At 38.5% G+C, this 17117-nt stretch overlaps 1 protein-coding gene across 3 annotated transcripts; it reads left to right on the forward strand.

Annotated features, from left to right (window-relative positions):
- The first annotated feature begins 8033 nt into the window (after positions 1-8033).
- On the forward strand, positions 8034-14371 carry si:ch73-206p6.1 (phospholipid scramblase 1). Of its 3 annotated transcripts, none has more exons than XM_034862378.1 (7): positions 8034-8125; positions 8794-8885; positions 10110-10152; positions 10285-10505; positions 10675-10836; positions 11241-11402; positions 11912-14371. In XM_034862378.1, the coding sequence occupies exons 2-7, from the start codon at positions 8817-8819 to the stop codon at positions 11939-11941; spliced, it is 687 nt and encodes a 228-aa protein (XP_034718269.1). In that variant the 5' UTR covers positions 8034-8125; positions 8794-8816; the 3' UTR covers positions 11942-14371. The 3 variants fall into 3 exon arrangements, with proteins under 3 accessions (XP_034718269.1, XP_034718270.1, XP_034718271.1); XM_034862379.1 differs by lacking the exon at positions 8034-8125 and adding an exon at positions 8161-8463; XM_034862380.1 differs by lacking the exon at positions 8034-8125 and adding an exon at positions 8161-8260.
- The last annotated feature ends 2746 nt before the right edge of the window (positions 14372-17117 follow it).

Here is a 17117-nt window from a genome sequence, read left to right on the forward strand (position 1 = left end):
CAGTCTTTCCAACTGTGTGGAGCAAACTCTTCAGTGTGTGTGCGTGCATGTGTGTGTGAGTGTGTGTGTGTACATGTGTTTGTCCGTGCATGCGTGTGTGTGTGTGTGTGTGCAGGGCAGAAAGAGAGAGACAAAGAGAGAGTGAGGTAGAAGTACAGCACAAAGAACAGAGGAGCATTGTGCGGTGCTGAGGCTCCTCAGGTCCGCTCCGAGCATGTCATCCACATGCTGCAGCTCACGTAGCACAGCCAGAAGACGATTCCTGAACCACACTGGCCTTTGCACTTTGCACTGACACTGACTCACACAGGGCAAGGTTTGCCGCCTCGCTGTATCTGTCTGGTCACGCCAGGTTCAACACACTTCCTAAGCTGTGGAGAAACAGCACACTCACTGTACGCATGCAGTTGTGTTTCATTTAATATCCAATATGGGCGCACTATCCTCAGAACATTGGTCTTCCCAAGCATCTTTTTCAGCACAGATTAGGAAAATGCAATTTGCTTAAATCAATTTAAATGTGGAACTGATAATGCGTCCTAAGGTTTTCTAAAATTTGGAAAATAAATAGTAAAATGTACATAAAAACTGCATGCAAACATTTTCTTTTAAAACTGTATTTTTAGTATTATTAATACTGTATATTTAATTACACATTTTAAAAATAATGTACTCTCTTCTCTTGATTTTCAACTCATAATGCATTTGCAAACTTTAGAATAGATGTCAAACGTTATTATTAGAACATCTCCAAGCATCTGTGGTCCTTTGCATGTAACATTTTTTTATTATTTTTTTGTTTATGTTGACAATAATTTAAACATGATTTAAACTATAATATTTAGATATTGTATTCTGCTAGAATAAATAAATACCTACACATATATATATATATATATATATATATACACACATACATATATACACACATATATATATATATATATATATATATATATATATATATATATATATATATATATATATATATATATATATATATATATATATATATATATATATATATATATATATATATACATACATATACATACATACATACATACACACACATACATTCATACGAAAGAAAGAAAATTGGTGGAAAATAAAAACTAAATCTAAAATAATTTGAATCTGCTAAATAACATAACTGCACATTACATACACTTTAGAAGCCATTTGCTATAAGAAACTATCTGTCCATACTGTTAGGCCCTGTGCCAGTACAACAGTGCCAGTTTATAGTTTTAGAAGAAAAAGAGTTTTTGCCATAACAAACATTTGTCATAAATCTACAAGGGTTTTGGAAATAAATAAATAAATAAAAAGGTTATTTAAACAACAATTTCTTCCCTCCTCTGCTGCTACAACCAAAATTTGAAAATAAAAACATCTCCTATTTTTCCTTTTATCAGTCCCAGCGTGATGGTGTTTTCCACAATCAAGTTTTACGGTGTGCCAGCAGGACACCATGTCCACAGAGACTCTGCGGAGAAAGAGGTGAATACCAGGTGCTGGGAGCCATCTCATGCTATTACCACCAGAGTGTCATGGCTTTCTGTCCCATTTTACCTTGCATACACCCTCCCCCAACCCACAAGACAACAGGATGGCACCACAACAGCTGCATGTTCTGCAGCTTTGTCCATTTACAACATATTTCATAGTCTTCATGGATTTCTTTTCCTTGTTTCTTTTGTGAAATGGAGACCACCGTGTAGCACAAAACATGGAGGACTCATTTTGTTTAGGCAACTTGCAAGCATAGAAGCACAAAACTAAAATGGAGAGGGAGATTTCATTTTTTCGGAGGGGGGAAAGAAGGTGGTAGTGTAGAGTTGCAATGCACCGAACAACGTTCTCCTCAAAGATGGACTTGGAGCACCCTCTACCCATCACAAGTCAAAATGCAGGCCTACGCCAGAGTCCTCCCATTACTAAGTCTACAATTGGGAGCCATGCCTTGCTCCTGCTCTCTACATGTTTAACAGAAACCATGAGAGGGTAGGCTTCTTTAAAGGCTTTATCAACTGTGACCAACCGCCGTCAGCAGTAACCCGTGTTATACAGGCTGCAGTTATGACACCCTCAAAGGGCTGCCCCTGAGGAGGCAGGCGACAGGGAGGGGGGTACAAGGGGAACAGGGCCTCAGAAGTTTCCCACCTTCCCTTGAACCACAGCCGCAGACCCTCGGCAGGAGGTGGACAGGGCCAGCTTTGAAAAATAACACCTTTGTGATCCCCAGTGTTTGGGGATGGATAGTGGTCTGCAGATGGCTCTGGCTACTCTCTCCATGGATGGATGGGATAGAGAAAAAGACTAAGCTCTTTTTTATCAGCGTTTCAACTAATATGATTTCTAAGTATCATCTTTATATTTGTTATTTTACCATTCTATTCTAATAGAGTAGTTTTTAGCTCAGTATTTCTGACAACACATGCAAGTAAAATACTTAAACATTAGCAAGTAAGCTGTTTTTTTGTCAGTAGTGCCTCCTCTAACACAGTCATTGTGATGAATATGGGCCACAATTAAGTCATACAGAAAAGACGCCATCATTCTGAAAGTTCACACGTGTCCTGCATGTGGCTAGCTAATGGGCATGAGTGCAAAAAAACTAAGACGCAGACGTAAGAACGGAGCCAACAGAGTATTGTACAGGGGGGAATAAATTATTACTGGCCCAGCATTGGTGACAGCGTTTTTCCCTCAGTCTGGGGGTAGAAAATAGTGCACTGAACTTCTAACCCTAGATTCTGAAATCATTTTTAGCTGCAGTTGACAGTCAGTAACCGGCACTTGACAGCGAGCTCACGAAGGGCTGGTGACACTTTCCTGCGGCTCAGCAGGGTCCTCGAATGATCCAGTCCACTGTCGGCTGTTGTGCTGTTTTCTTTCCCTCCTCTTGGCCTCTGACTATGAAATGGAGCCGGTTTGATCTCTTACCCACCTCATTTACACCTTTCTCTCTTCTTGTTTAGTTACTAGAATGGAAAGATAAAATACTTCACATCAAAATTCACAGTATGAACATCCTCTTTTTAGCAACCAGTTGAGTGCCAATAATACACATCAGTGACAGAAATGATGGATTTCATTCAAGCTAAACAAATAGCCAGGCTTATATTGGTAATATGAAAAGTCTTCTTTTAAACTTTTTTTAACATGCCTTGAAAGATTTTCTCCCCACAAAGTTAATGTGATGATTGTGTTACAGTATTCATATAACAACTTGGTTTACAAAGTCAGCGTGAGTGCCAGTCTGGAAGCTCAGTGCAGAAGACAGTGCCTCGTGAAGGCTTGTGTTGCCGCCAAACAGCTGTGGTGCCTCTTTTGTGTTATTTGGAGGGCCTGTTGCCCCTACTCTATTCAGGGCTTTCACACCAGTCTCACTCACTTCTCACTCCCTGGGTTCCTCCTCACAGGTCATAAATTAAGCCGAGGGAGGGGAGGCTTGAGATCAGAGAAAAAAGATCAGTCAGGACCTCATTTCTGTTCGTTTTTAATCACACATTCTGCGATATAACAGCCCCGAAAGAGCCAAACTTTCATATGCAACAGTAAGGAGTGAACCTGCTGCTCAGAGGGCAATTCTCTGATGTAAAGACATGTCTGTGGATTAAGTTAAGACAGAGCATTTTGGGCTTTATCCACTTGGGGACACACTGCTGTTGACACTATATGTTATTTTAATGAGTGTTGCGGTGTAGTGGTTAATGTGGCCACAGCTCATGGCTCAGAGGTGCTGCTAGGCAGTGCATGTGTGTGTGTGCGCATGAGAGAGTTGGGGGGGGTAGGGGTCACAATATGGTTATGGTGGCAAGCACTGGGATAACTCATACCGTCTCTCCTGTCAAGACAAAGACTATACTTGAAGTGAACAAGGCCAGCAGCGACACACTTTACGGTAACTGGAAAAAGCTTTTGGTGCCACAGACTTTTATTCTCCTTTAATGTGTTCAGATGGGCTTCATTCTCATTTTCACTATTCAGATTTTTTTTATAAAGCATCCTGATGGACATATTGTATTCGGTAAGGTCGCCATACTCAACCCAGCAGTGCATACTGTGACAATGACATAATGACATGAATAGGAGAAATATTGCACAGTTCAGTGGCTTGTATCGCATGCCATTATCCCTTTGTGAAACAGAAAGATCAAAATTATGAAATATCATGAGAGGGATCTATTCAGTGGTATCACAAAACTCCCATTGAAAAACGGTTAAATGGCTTTGCATGAGGCTGTGTACAGAACCATATGGACGCCTCCACATCTCCTCATTTCATACATGTTTCTTTTGACATCAATAATGCCTCGGTATCCAGTGGCGTTTGGAACGCATCCAAAACAATTATAAAGTTGCCGTGGAAACTGAGGTCCTGTGCCAGGGTGAGACATACTGTCTCCGCTCAGATAACCGCATGGAAAAGTCACAGCAAACAAAGCACTTGACAGGGGTGCAGAAATGGGAGAAATGAAAGGCGGGAGGGAGGTAAGGGATGGGCAGAGGTGAAGAGACAGAGATGGAATAACAAAAGCGGTGAATGTGGCAAATTTAGACATCCACAGATGACGAAAAACTGCACAACAGATTTGCATTTGTGTGTGTGTGTGTGTGTGTGTGTGTGTGTGTGTGTGTGTGTGTGTGTGTGTGTGTGTGTGTGTATGTGTGTGAGGGGAGGATTACAGACATTGTATTAGAAAACCCTTGTGATGTGGACATTTATAAGACCCTTTCACCAAACATCACCAAAAAAACTCTAAAAAAGATTTAGGCTGAGAGACTAGTATTACTTTGAGATTCAGTTAAGGGTTAAGTAAAGGCAGGTAGAGTAACACAATGGGAATGTTTGTGTGTACATGAATGAATATTATCATGGCAAACTAACACACAACCCCTCTGTGACACATGCAATTTTGTGTGCGGAACATTGGGACCAGAGTAATGTATTATAACCTTATGCTAACCTAATGACCAAGAGGCTGAAAGCTGTGTAATGGAGGCATTTTTACATTCATCTTTAGGCTCCTCATTATGCGCTGAATATGACAACCTCGTTAGGAGTGCACAAAAGATTACCCATGCGGGTAAAGAGCACCACCTTAATGCAAAAAAACAACACAAACACTCAGATATATTGTAAAACAGGTAGGAATATAGAGTGCACAGACTGTACAATCGGAGAACACACACACACACACACACACACACACACACACACACACACACACACACACACACACACACACACACACACACACACACACACACACACACACACACACACACACACACACACACACACACACACACACACACACACACACACCCCTGGTGGGAGTAACTGGGCTCTTGGAGTCAGAAAGACAATCTGACTGGCTTTCAAAGACCCCTGACTGTCCGGTCTGTTTATTCAGATGGGAGCAGAGAACACCACCATTTCAAAGTCATTGCATTACTTTGTTTTGATCTCACTGATGAAGAACATAAGTTTCAGGGTTCTGGTTAGGCAGTTGGGGTGATAAAAAGGGCCCTTGATGCTGCCAACAGTTCAGCTTTATTTTCCATGTGATGTAGTGTGTTTGAGGCTTAATTAAATACATACCTAAAAAGTTAAAAATGTATAGCTTTAGTAAAAGAATTGTGTTTGTTTATACAGCACAAAACACACTACTTATTATATATGCAGTGTTTTCTAGGCTTTGTCAGGTAACCTGAATCAATTAAAACGTGTTTTTAGTTGTCTGTGCCTGAAGTGTCAGCAGATCTGTGTGCGAGTCATCATTTGTTCTCATTAGTGTTTCTTGGAGAAATCAGTAGCGCTTGAGGAAATCAGGTAATTTGTATTCGCAAATAAGGATATTCGGGCCAACAACGTTGTGTCATTTATAACAGGGTAGTAAGTGTATTTGTGTGTATGTGTGTGTAGATCAGTGTGTGTCTATTTGGGACTATTTTGAACAATAAAAAGGCAATTTCTGCATTATTCTTAGTAATGGCCATGAGGCCGAGGATCATCAGCTCAACACTGCTCTCCAGTGGATATAAAGTATAATAACCAACACATAAAGTTCAAGTGTGCATCAGTTGTCTGTAAAGGTTCTTCTCCTTAAAATCTTATGTTACAGCCTTAAGGTTTGTAAAAGTTTCATTTAGTTGAACTTTTTTTTATTTATTTTTTAAACATCACTGTTTTAAAGATATTATGTGATGCAGTGCAGGGTAAAATTGAACATGAAGTTAATTTTTATTTAATACATCGTTTTTTGTTTTTGACATATAACTTTTCTCAGTTGCAAAATGTTTACGAAAAAAAAGGTTATGGTGTTCTTAGGTAAGCCTGTGTTCCAGCTGGATTTGATTAGCCTATTTTCTTTCTACATTGATGTTAACATTGAAGTTATTAGATCAGAACTGGGACCCTGCAGCTAACTTTTAACTTCATGTCTCTATTGCTTGTGTGTGCAGCTAAGTGACATGGAGTACAGCTTTGTGGTAACATCTGTCAACAATCTTTCTCCCACTGCATTGTAGGGACAGCAGAACTGGAGTGTCTCCCGTAACATGCAATTTGCTAAATAACACAGTAGATGTAACACAATCACTGCTCAGTACCCAGTAGTGTAAATATAAGCATAAAATAAGTTGTTTTTTATTATGTTCATGTGTTGTTGTCAATGTCATATGTGCCCTAACAATCTGCACAGACTACTGATCTAACTGCTGGGATGGGTTGGGTTATCTATAGGGGCATTAAGACGTAAAACACACTATCTTCCTAAATAATTTCAGTAGGCTTGGACGCCCATGTGAATATTCATGCACATGTATACACATATGTGTGCTAAAGGAAGAGGTTTATCAGCAGATTGTAAGGGTGCATAAACACATTGAGTACTTGGTGATTACACTGCAGCTGAGAGTTTCCAACACTGGTGAGCCATGCAGTGATTTAAGGCCATTGAGTTACATCACCCTGGAAACAAATATCCTTATGCAAACATGCAATGTATTAATGTTCAATGCTTGAAGATAGAACTAAAGCAAACTACATGAATTAGGAAAGGTTGAGAATGAATCACATTTTCTTTTGAACTGCCCTTAATAGGATGAGTTAAGAACACCCATCTTAATGATAATTATTAAGTAATGGTATGTTGGAAGCCCGTTTGTGCTGGGAATACTTTTTGTGTGTGTATGAAACAGTAAAGAAATTAGTCATTCAAATACATGTTTTTGGGTGAAACATTTTAAAATGTAAATGTCTCATTTGAAGACCTCCTCCTTTCAGTCCAGTCTTCATTTCCATATGGAGGTTATGTTTTCTTAACGCCTTTCCTAATTAGATGGTAAATTGCAGCATAGTGTGTATGCTCATGTATGTGAGTGAATGTCTGGATCTGTGTGATGGCTGGACAGGTGTATAAGAGGTTGGGAACTGATCTTTAATTTGGATTGCATGTTATAAAGTATTATACTGGATATCTTTTAGTAATAAATGAAGACTGTCCCTTTATTTTCTATTTATGCCTTCTTTTTTTTTAAACAAATTCACAAAAAATAGTCATTAAGCAAAATAAACCTACAACTATCTGAAATAAAATACAGTTTGTCATGTAGATATCTGGGATTAAGAAAACAAAAAGAATATATCACATGTGCTGTGCACATAATGTGAGATAATACGTTACAACTTTCCACTACTTGCTTGTGTTATTGGTGACATCTAGAGAACGGAAAACAAAGAATACGTTAATTTATCACCAGAAATATTTCTGAGAACAGGGCCAATAAAAGCTCTTTTAAGCCTTCTAATCAGAACTTTTAGAAAAGAAATTATATTAAAATTAAAAAAACTAATGCAATGTGTGTTCTCTACTATAGGCTGTTTAATCATCCAAATTGCCAACTATTGACAGCATGAGTCCAGTTCTATCATATTGTGATCTATTTTTTTCTACTCTGTTCTGTTGAGCTGCATTCTACACTCCCGGGTCGTCATTGGTGCATGAACATGGGAAGTACGATGACGTCGACCAATAAGATTATAGGTTTATTCCATAGGCTTGGTTCCCGGAGTGGCCTGTTATTATTTTGAGTAGCAGGTGAAATATCGGTAAGTAATTCTGATTCCGAAAAAAACAGCTGCCTGTTTTATAGCTAATAGAAACTGTAGCCTACAGGCTGTAATGGGAATAGTGACGGAAGCTCGTCGCTTTTAACAACTCGCCGTCTCCTTTGAATGTAAAAAGTAGGCATCCAACCTCGGCAAGCGCTCTCCATACCAGCAGACGAAACAACCATGGGCTGTAAACATCACACGTTAAAAATAATCAGTCGCGTAGATCTGCACTGGAATGCCCTACATTGTGGAGAGGTGCGGTGTAGCTTTAGGTATTGGCTTTAGGCCCTTTTTTTAACGTGTAAACAAACGGAGTAAAAGGATTTCTCATGGTGGGTGTCTTCCTGTCAGAAGCCCGTCACTTCCCGATACAAGCAAGATTATCTGGGTCGCCCACCATGTCGGTCCGCAGCAGCTCCCCCGGGCTGCGCACGAGCCGCTTCGCTACTTGTTTACATCGTAACAAGGGAATAAACTCTGTTGTAGGGAGGAAAAAGGGGGCCCAGGCTGTCCTGTTACCTTTAACAATACAGAAAAGTCATGTATAGAAAGAAAAATATTAACCGCTTAGGCGATGTGTATCTCCATTTGTTTCATAGCGTTCCCTAAATAAGCACAAGATGGCGCCATATCTCAGTTTTAACCATTCCATTTATCAACAGGTCTTCCTCCAGTCTTACAAAACATGAATATGTATGCTGTGCCAAACCCGGAAATACCAGGCTGTCCCCCAGGATTAGAATACCTGACACAGGTAAGAAATACAACAATATTTTCTTTTGATTTCCATACAAATTTCACATGTTAGTGCCACTTAGTCCAGTGGCCCATTGCCTACAAGAGGTCTGTTCATTAAGGGCTGAGGAAATGAGCGTCAGGTATCACAGACTCTACATTCCCTAAATATTTAATATCCTCACACCACACTAAGGATACATCACCAAATAATCAAGCGACAGCGGGGGTATAGGCTTCTTCAGTATGGTATAGTATGGGTAGAGTATGTCCCAAACATACAGTATGTTAAAAAAACAGATGGAACAACAATGTGTGTTTAATATGTTTTCAATATGTGTTCAGTATGTGTTCCAACTTGCATAGAGAGAGAGGGCGAGGTTTATTTTGTGACTAATTACTTTTTGAATAAAAAGGTTGAGGAATGGTCATCAACTCATTTGTATGATGGTGTATAATGTTAAAGGTCACTTTGAATTATTTTAACTAATGATAATTTAGGAAAACAGCGATTTTGAATTCAGGATGGTCCACATTCATTTTGGGATGGCATATATTGTATTTGACGGTTTTAGGAGGATGGTGAAAAAAGTTAGGATAGAGTCCTCCACTTAATGACACTAACTTGCTTCAAAACATATTTCACACCCTAAATGTGACACAGATAATATAATGCACTGATGCTTTGAAAGATAGTGACTTTTTCATGAAAGACATTTTGACATGTCACAGTAGGATTAGCAGAGGTGTAAATAATTAAATATATATGACGGCTGAATTCCATGATGCTGCTTCAGTTTCATGGCCTAGCTGTTGTGCATGCTGACTGTCAAGGCTCACTGGGATACTCAAATATAACAGTTATAACAGTATAACAGTTTATGTTAATGTTGTAAATAACAGCTGTGCTTTTGTTACTCTTACAAGTGAAATTGTCTTATGTAGAGAGGAACTTTGGGCAAGGGAGTTTCTTATCAGCCCTCCCTTCTGCAGATTATCGAAAGCATAGATACTGTAAAAATAATTCTTCTGTTGGAGTATTTATAGACAGTAGTGCTTGAGAAGTGCATAACAATAGCCACACTAAACAATATACAGGTCCAGTTAAAAAAAAAAAAAAAGAGCTGCTCCACTGCAACTCTTTTGCAGCCCCCCCCTCACTACACTTACTCTACGTAACTGCTGCATTGAACAAATCTGAATGTCTCTATTTGAATCCAGTGTATGTTGTCTTGTTTTCTAGGTGGATCAGCTACTCATCAAACAGAAAGTTGAGCTTGTTGAAGGTAAAGTATGTAAAACATGCACTGACTCCTGAGGAAATATATAATTTATGCTCCTAGATATGTTAAGTACAGATGGGTTTTGCAGGATCTATGTAGCAATGACATCTGCTTATGTATTGTTGGTCCACGCAGCCCTCGTTGGATTTGAAAGCAACAACAAGTATGAGGTCCGTAACAGCATGGGGCAGAATGTGTTCTACGCTGTCGAGGAGAACGACTGTTTGAGTCGACAGTGTTGTGGTCCCATGCGCTCCTTCGCCATCCACGTGCTTGACAATTTTGGGCAAGAGGTCATCACCGTCACCAGGCCACTTAAGTGCATGTCTTGCTGCTTCCCTTGTTGTCTACAAGAGGTGAGTGAAACCACTTTCAGACAGACATACACTGTGTCCATGATATTACAGTGTTTTAAGGTTGTCTGTGTTCACCCCATATGTTGTTGTTTACATTCAGTGTTGTGTAGTTTTCTTACAAGGATATGACTACAAATTACACTCTGTTCTCCCACAATCCCTCACTCAGCTGGAGGTGCAGTCTCCCCCCGGTAACACAGTGGGGTACGTTATACAACAGTGGCACCCGTTCTCCCCCAAATTCATCGTCGCAAACGAACACAATGAGCCTGTACTGAAGATCCATGGGCCATTCTGTGGATGGAGCTGCCTACCAGATGTTGACTTTGAGGTGGGACTGTCCAAACACAGAAATCCATTCAATTCATGAAAACATAACACTACACGGTAACATTCTGGCCCTCTGGACATTTTTTGTGAGGGATCCTCCTCATGCTCTGGAACAGGAAATATGTTTCCAATCAGAGCGGGCTGCAGCTTGGATGAAGCTGTGGCAAAAGGGCATGCTCTTGTGTGGTACAGTGTGGCCCTTGTCCCACAGCTCAGCTGGTTTTATTAGATTGAGCTGTGAAGGGGATTTGGGTCAGGGACACAGACCTTTTACCAGACCCAGAGGAGGGGTAACTGATGCATGATATCATCATCATGGTTCCTCCTTTGCTGCTTAAAAGTAATTATTGGGATAGAAAATTCTAATTCTAAGTTACTGTGCCCTCTCTGTGACTCTTTCTGCAGATTTTGACAATGGATGAAGTCAGTAAGATTGGGAAAATCAGTAAGCAGTGGACAGGACTTCTTCGGGAAGCATTCACAGATTCAGACAACTTTGGTATCCAGTTTCCCATGGATCTGGATGTGAGAATCAAGGCTGTCATGATCGGTGCATGTTTTCTCATTGTAAGTAAAGTCTTTTTACTGAGTCTTTAGTTCTTATTCAACGTCAAAAAAGATTTTTGGGAAGTTTCATTAACTTGTTTAGGATTCTCTTATGGCAAATAAACAGGACTATAGCCAAAATGTGGCTGTTACAGATGCAGTAGCCTCATATGACCCAGCTTTCATGGGGAATTATGTCTTTTAGTGCACTGGTAGTTTGAAACTTAATGTACCTACCACTTAATGCACCACTTAGCCTACATTTTATGGGAAATGTGACCTGAAACCACCCCAATCACCACAAATGCAAAACAGCTTGTCTGAGCTACTTTTTGTAATAGCACAGGCCACATTTGCTAAATGCTTCAATGCTAAAATCTCAGGATGCTTTTTACAGTTAATTTGGCAGTGACATACCAGTGAATAAATTCTACCCCTCGGCTATATTTGTAGCTCAATTAGGCATTCTGTGTAAATTTAATGTGTTTGCATTGCCATTAACACTTTCTCATTGGTGTTTTTCTGTACAGGATTTTATGTTCTTTGAGACTACTAACTAGGAGCCAAACAGGATATCCATGTAAGCATACACACATTCTTGGAAGAACAAGGCCACAAAGCCATGATGCTCAGTCCAAAATGCCATTAGATAGAACAACCTTCAAACAGATATTTTGAAGGAAGTACCTAAATGTTATACTTTTGCATGAACGATGAAATAGGTTTGTTTTAGTCTTAGCTGCTCAGGTTGGTTGTTAAAACATGTTAGTGGGCTGTGAGTACAGGACACTGTTTTCAGACAATGTTTCATTTGGGTTCACATTATGGTTGCTGAGCCCATCTGTGCCCAGAACCTTTAGCTACTCTTAAACAACTTGAATAGTAGGATAACATCCATATATAAATGGATAAAAAGAAACACCATTGCAGGCAAGTGCTGTTATATAGTTAGTGAAAAGAAAGACTGGTTATGGTATGCATGCCAAGGAGGTCAGTCAAATAGCACTTGTGTAATTTGGTCACATTAACGGTCATGTTACTTTATACGGAGCCCTTTGCTTGTAGCAATATTGTGGGAGAACTGAACCACTCATGTAATATCATAGTTTGACGTTCAGATAATCAAAGCCCTCATTTATTTTATTGTTTATATTTTGGTCTGTTACACAATTCTTCAACATAGAGTAATGTGCGTGTGCACTGCTTTGTGAGTGTGTCTGTGTATTATGCGTGTACTTCTGTGTGTGTTTTAACTAGTAACTATCATAGCATTACAAAAATATTTTCACTGCCATAATAATTATGCATAGTCAATTGCAGAGGTTGTTTGTTTGGGAACGGCGAGGTTATGGCTTGATGTGTCCAAGTCTTGTCCACAAGAGGGAGATAGCTTTCCATTTAAGGATAACCCAACACAGCCCAAATGGACAAACTGAATACCTCCATATGCTATATGGTTTTAATTCAAATATTATTGTCTAATTACAAAGTAGAATTTTTGGACAAACTCAGGTTGAAATGCATGCTACTGTTGGCTCCAGGAAATAAACACCTGCACCTGATACTATACATATGAAGATAATCACATTTAGTACATTAAATCCTCTTAGCCATATATTTTGAACACATCGTGTGGTTATCAACATGACTTTTGATCTTTCTAGATGATGCATTACACATGGTGTGACAGCTCTACATGTGTCAAAAATGCAAGAGTTAAATAACACTTTAATTTCCATCAAATGGCCATTGATATGGCTGTGCACCACGCTTCATTGTAAAATTCTAAATGTGTTTTAATAAGTATGGTCATCAATCTGATGTGGCTGGTATAAATAATTGTTGCAAAAATATTATCTGTGCTACATCAACATTAAGGCCAATAAGAGCTATTTTGTAGCATTAGAATTCGGGACGGGTATCAATGATTTCCTTAATGGATTCAATTCCCACTCACATGGTCCTGATTCCAGTGCATCTCCGACTCGATTCCATGTCACTTAGGTTAGGAACATTTTAGTTTCAATACCAATTTTGCTTGGTTATGAAAGAGATTATCAAAGAACTTATGCTAACAAACAAGAAGCAACCCTTAATTTTAATAATGCAGGTTAATGTTTACATTAAGATTTGACCCCCAAAAAGCATGTTTAAAGTACTTTTTACTTATACATCAAACGTGAAAAAAGCATTTTAAAAGATTGATTTCTGGATTTCATGAATCAATAGCAGATCACTGAAAGAAAGAAAATCAATTTTAATTGGAGAATGGATTATTTTAACCCAGCCCTATTCACGATAACATGTATGTCTTCAGTGCTTCAGGAAAACTGGAAAAACATCCATCTTAAGTTATCTTCTAATGGATATTAACTGGTAAAAGCTTTTAAGGCTTTAATGTTTGTTAAACAAATTATGAGCTTTCAGTTGGAAGAGCTAATCTAGACGTTTTTGATGTCAGTGTTTGAGCTTTAATATATTGATACTTGTTTGTAGTAACTACCATAAGTGGATTAATCTCACCTTTTATCAGCATTTTTTTCAAAACTTGATATAAAGACTTAATATACCGTATTGTACTGATAGATGGTTTTTCAGTCTATTCTGTTTATTTGGTTTAAGTTGTTGAGATACTACTATATTTAAATACATTTGCATTTCATTCTGGCCATTAAGATTACCCTGATGATTTGGTATGTCTTGTTTGGTAGAATGGATTAATAGTATAAGATGCTGGTGCCACTTTCTCTGAAAGCTCTTTGATTGATTGTGAACTTTAAGTCAGAATGTTATACAAAGGGAGTTTAGCTATTCCCAGTTTTATTTATATATATATATATATATATATATATATATATAAAAACAGTACTTATTCTTCTACTTTTGCACTAATACTGGGAACTAAGTCAAACCATGCAATGAATGCAAACTAACTCTGTGAGCTAAGTGTAAATTGTGCAAATAGTCTATGGAAACACTTCAATAAAAAAAACATTGTGACGTGTGCAGTTCTTTTGTTTGGTCAATTGCCAAGTTCATTTGGCATTAAAAAACCGCTGACCTTCAAAAAAGATTTTTTACATTAATCACTATCAGACAGGACCATCTGTGCTGTAGGCCTTTCAATACAGTTAGTGTCTGTAGGGGCTAAAATGGTCAGACTTTTTAAATGGTCATGTAAAACCACTCTGCTTTGATTGTTAATTAGTTGATCTCACCAGCTGATGTGATTGTCACCTTTACCCTTTTTAAGCAATATTCCTCAACTACTAATGAATCATGAATGCAAATCTGTTATTTTGCGGTAAAAATCCAGCCAGCAGAATAACTGATTGGACCGATTACATCAGACGTAGATGTCCTTGAAGGATAACATGAAAAGGGAAAGGGGAACATTTCATTTTCTTCCCTTTCAAGTCAGGTAGTAACTGTTTTCTAATCACACAACTATAAAAAGAGGTCATTTGAAGCTGAGTAAAGGGAAAGGCTTGAATTAAGGGCTACATCCTCAGCTCATACAGTATTGTTTTTAAAAAACTGACTTCTGCAAAAAAAATCGTATCCTTGTATTTGACATTTGATTAAAGGAAGATTAAAAGCGTAATATTGTGGAAATATTCTCTAACATTTTAAGTGGGGCTAATGTCAGTCTGTTTATAGATATTGTCAAAAATCCACTGTGATGAGTGATCATTCTTACATTACAAACTAAATGAGGCCAAAGATCCCTTACATTTAAAGTTTCACATTAATACACTGCACCATCTATATGAGTTGTGGCAAAGCCCCCTTTTTCTGAAAATGATAGTTTTTACACATCGCTTGTCCTGATGTTCTGGATTACGATGTGGCACTGCTACGAGTGTTATATAGGCAATTAAGCTGTAGTTGGAAAACAATGACAATTGTGGAGGCAGGTAGATGAAGAGCCAGAGGGGACATGGATAGGGTTGATTTCTTATTCCATTTTCTCACAATCATGTTAACATCGGGAACTCTCATGTCATTTGGACGGTATTCGGTTGTTTCTAACTATTGGTGGACTGTCGTGACATTTGGTACAGATATCCATGATGTCCAGAGGATGAATCCTCATGACCTTTCCTCTAACCAACCGGCAGTTCAAAGTTTTTACTTATCCTGAAAAAGGCATTTTTTTTACAGTAGATGGATGAGCACAACATGGTCTCCAGAGGATGAAATCAATTACATTTGGTAGTCCTCTGACGCTTGGATGGATTGTCTGGTACAAACATTTATGTGCTCCGATGGATGAACCAAACAACTTTGGTAATCCCTTCACTTCACGTCTAACGTCATCAGGTCAAAAATTCTCATAATGAGAAAATATATGCAATAAATAAGGATTAAGGTAAAGTAAAGGAGCTGAAATTGAGATGAATTGGCAGAGGTCTGTACTCCAGAGTGATTTCTATTTATTTATTTTCTCTGCGTCTGGATCCAGGTTTATGCACATTAAAATACATATGATAGACAATCATGGGAGATGTGCCTGATTTTTATTAAAGTGACTGGAGAAATTTCATGAGAATATAGCAAAAGGTCCAACCTCCCCATGTTACAAATTCTACCAAAACAAATAATTATTTTCCTGCCCAGAAGTTACCAAACAAACAAACAGGCCTCAAAGTAAATATGGGGTACTGTGTCGCCTTACTACTCAACTATCAACATAGACTGTAACCATAGACCGTATTTATATTAACAGTCTATGACTGTAACACATAAAGCTATCTTTTAGACACTTTGTCTCACTTTTAAACTCTTAGTGACCCCACATTTCAGTTAAATTTACTGCAAAGTTTCCCTAACTAAACACACAGAAACAGCTGTGGTCGACAAAGATTAATGTTACTCATTGTTTCCCTCCTTTTTGGATAGACTGCGGAGACTTCCTTAGAATCCCCCCTCTCTGGGGGTATTCTATAACAGGATGTACATTTCTGTAATAGCGGCAATTGTGGTGTCATATATAACTGATATATTCTCCACATATGGTGGTATGAAATAAAACACCCAAACCACAGCGATGGCAATGATGTCATTCCGGCAGTGATTATCTGGCTCAGTATGCTGGGTTCTGTTTGGATTGCATTCCAGTTGATAGTTTTCCCTTATAAGTAGACACATATTAAAGCTTTGCAGCCCGAACGCATTATCATTTTGTGTTACTGTACTCGTCTCTAAAAATGACACAATAGGTTACACAAGGGAGTTTGACATCTTGGAGTCAGGAGATGCAGACACAAAACAACACAAACAACTTCAACGTGCTTTGTGTATGTGATTGAAGAGGTTGAGGGCAAACAGACAGCCTCCTTGCACAATCTGTTAACACTACTGACACATTTAGGACCTGTGGGCTGTGGTTCTTCTATTCTTTCATTGGACTACTGGGTTGAATTACTCCATGCGTTTAGGGTAATGAACGCAAAATGAATCTTAAATGTCATTGTGAATTATTTGAGACTGTTTTCTGTAAGTAAGTAAGTCCTGTAAGGGTTAAAACAACAAATCAATGAGACCAAAGTCTATAAGGAAACAATGTTTAAACTCGGTTACTAGCCAACAGGGGGAAAAATATTTATGTTACTTTTCATTATTACTTTTGGAGCTCAACACACACCATGAAATAAACAGAGTATAATTTGATCACTGCAAACAGGATACATGATCTGGAATTCCTCGTGCTTGAAACCCACTATGATGGATAAA

Source organism: Etheostoma cragini, chromosome 22, assembly GCF_013103735.1.
Source record: "Etheostoma cragini isolate CJK2018 chromosome 22, CSU_Ecrag_1.0, whole genome shotgun sequence".
Lineage (NCBI taxonomy): Eukaryota > Metazoa > Chordata > Actinopteri > Perciformes > Percidae > Etheostoma > Etheostoma cragini.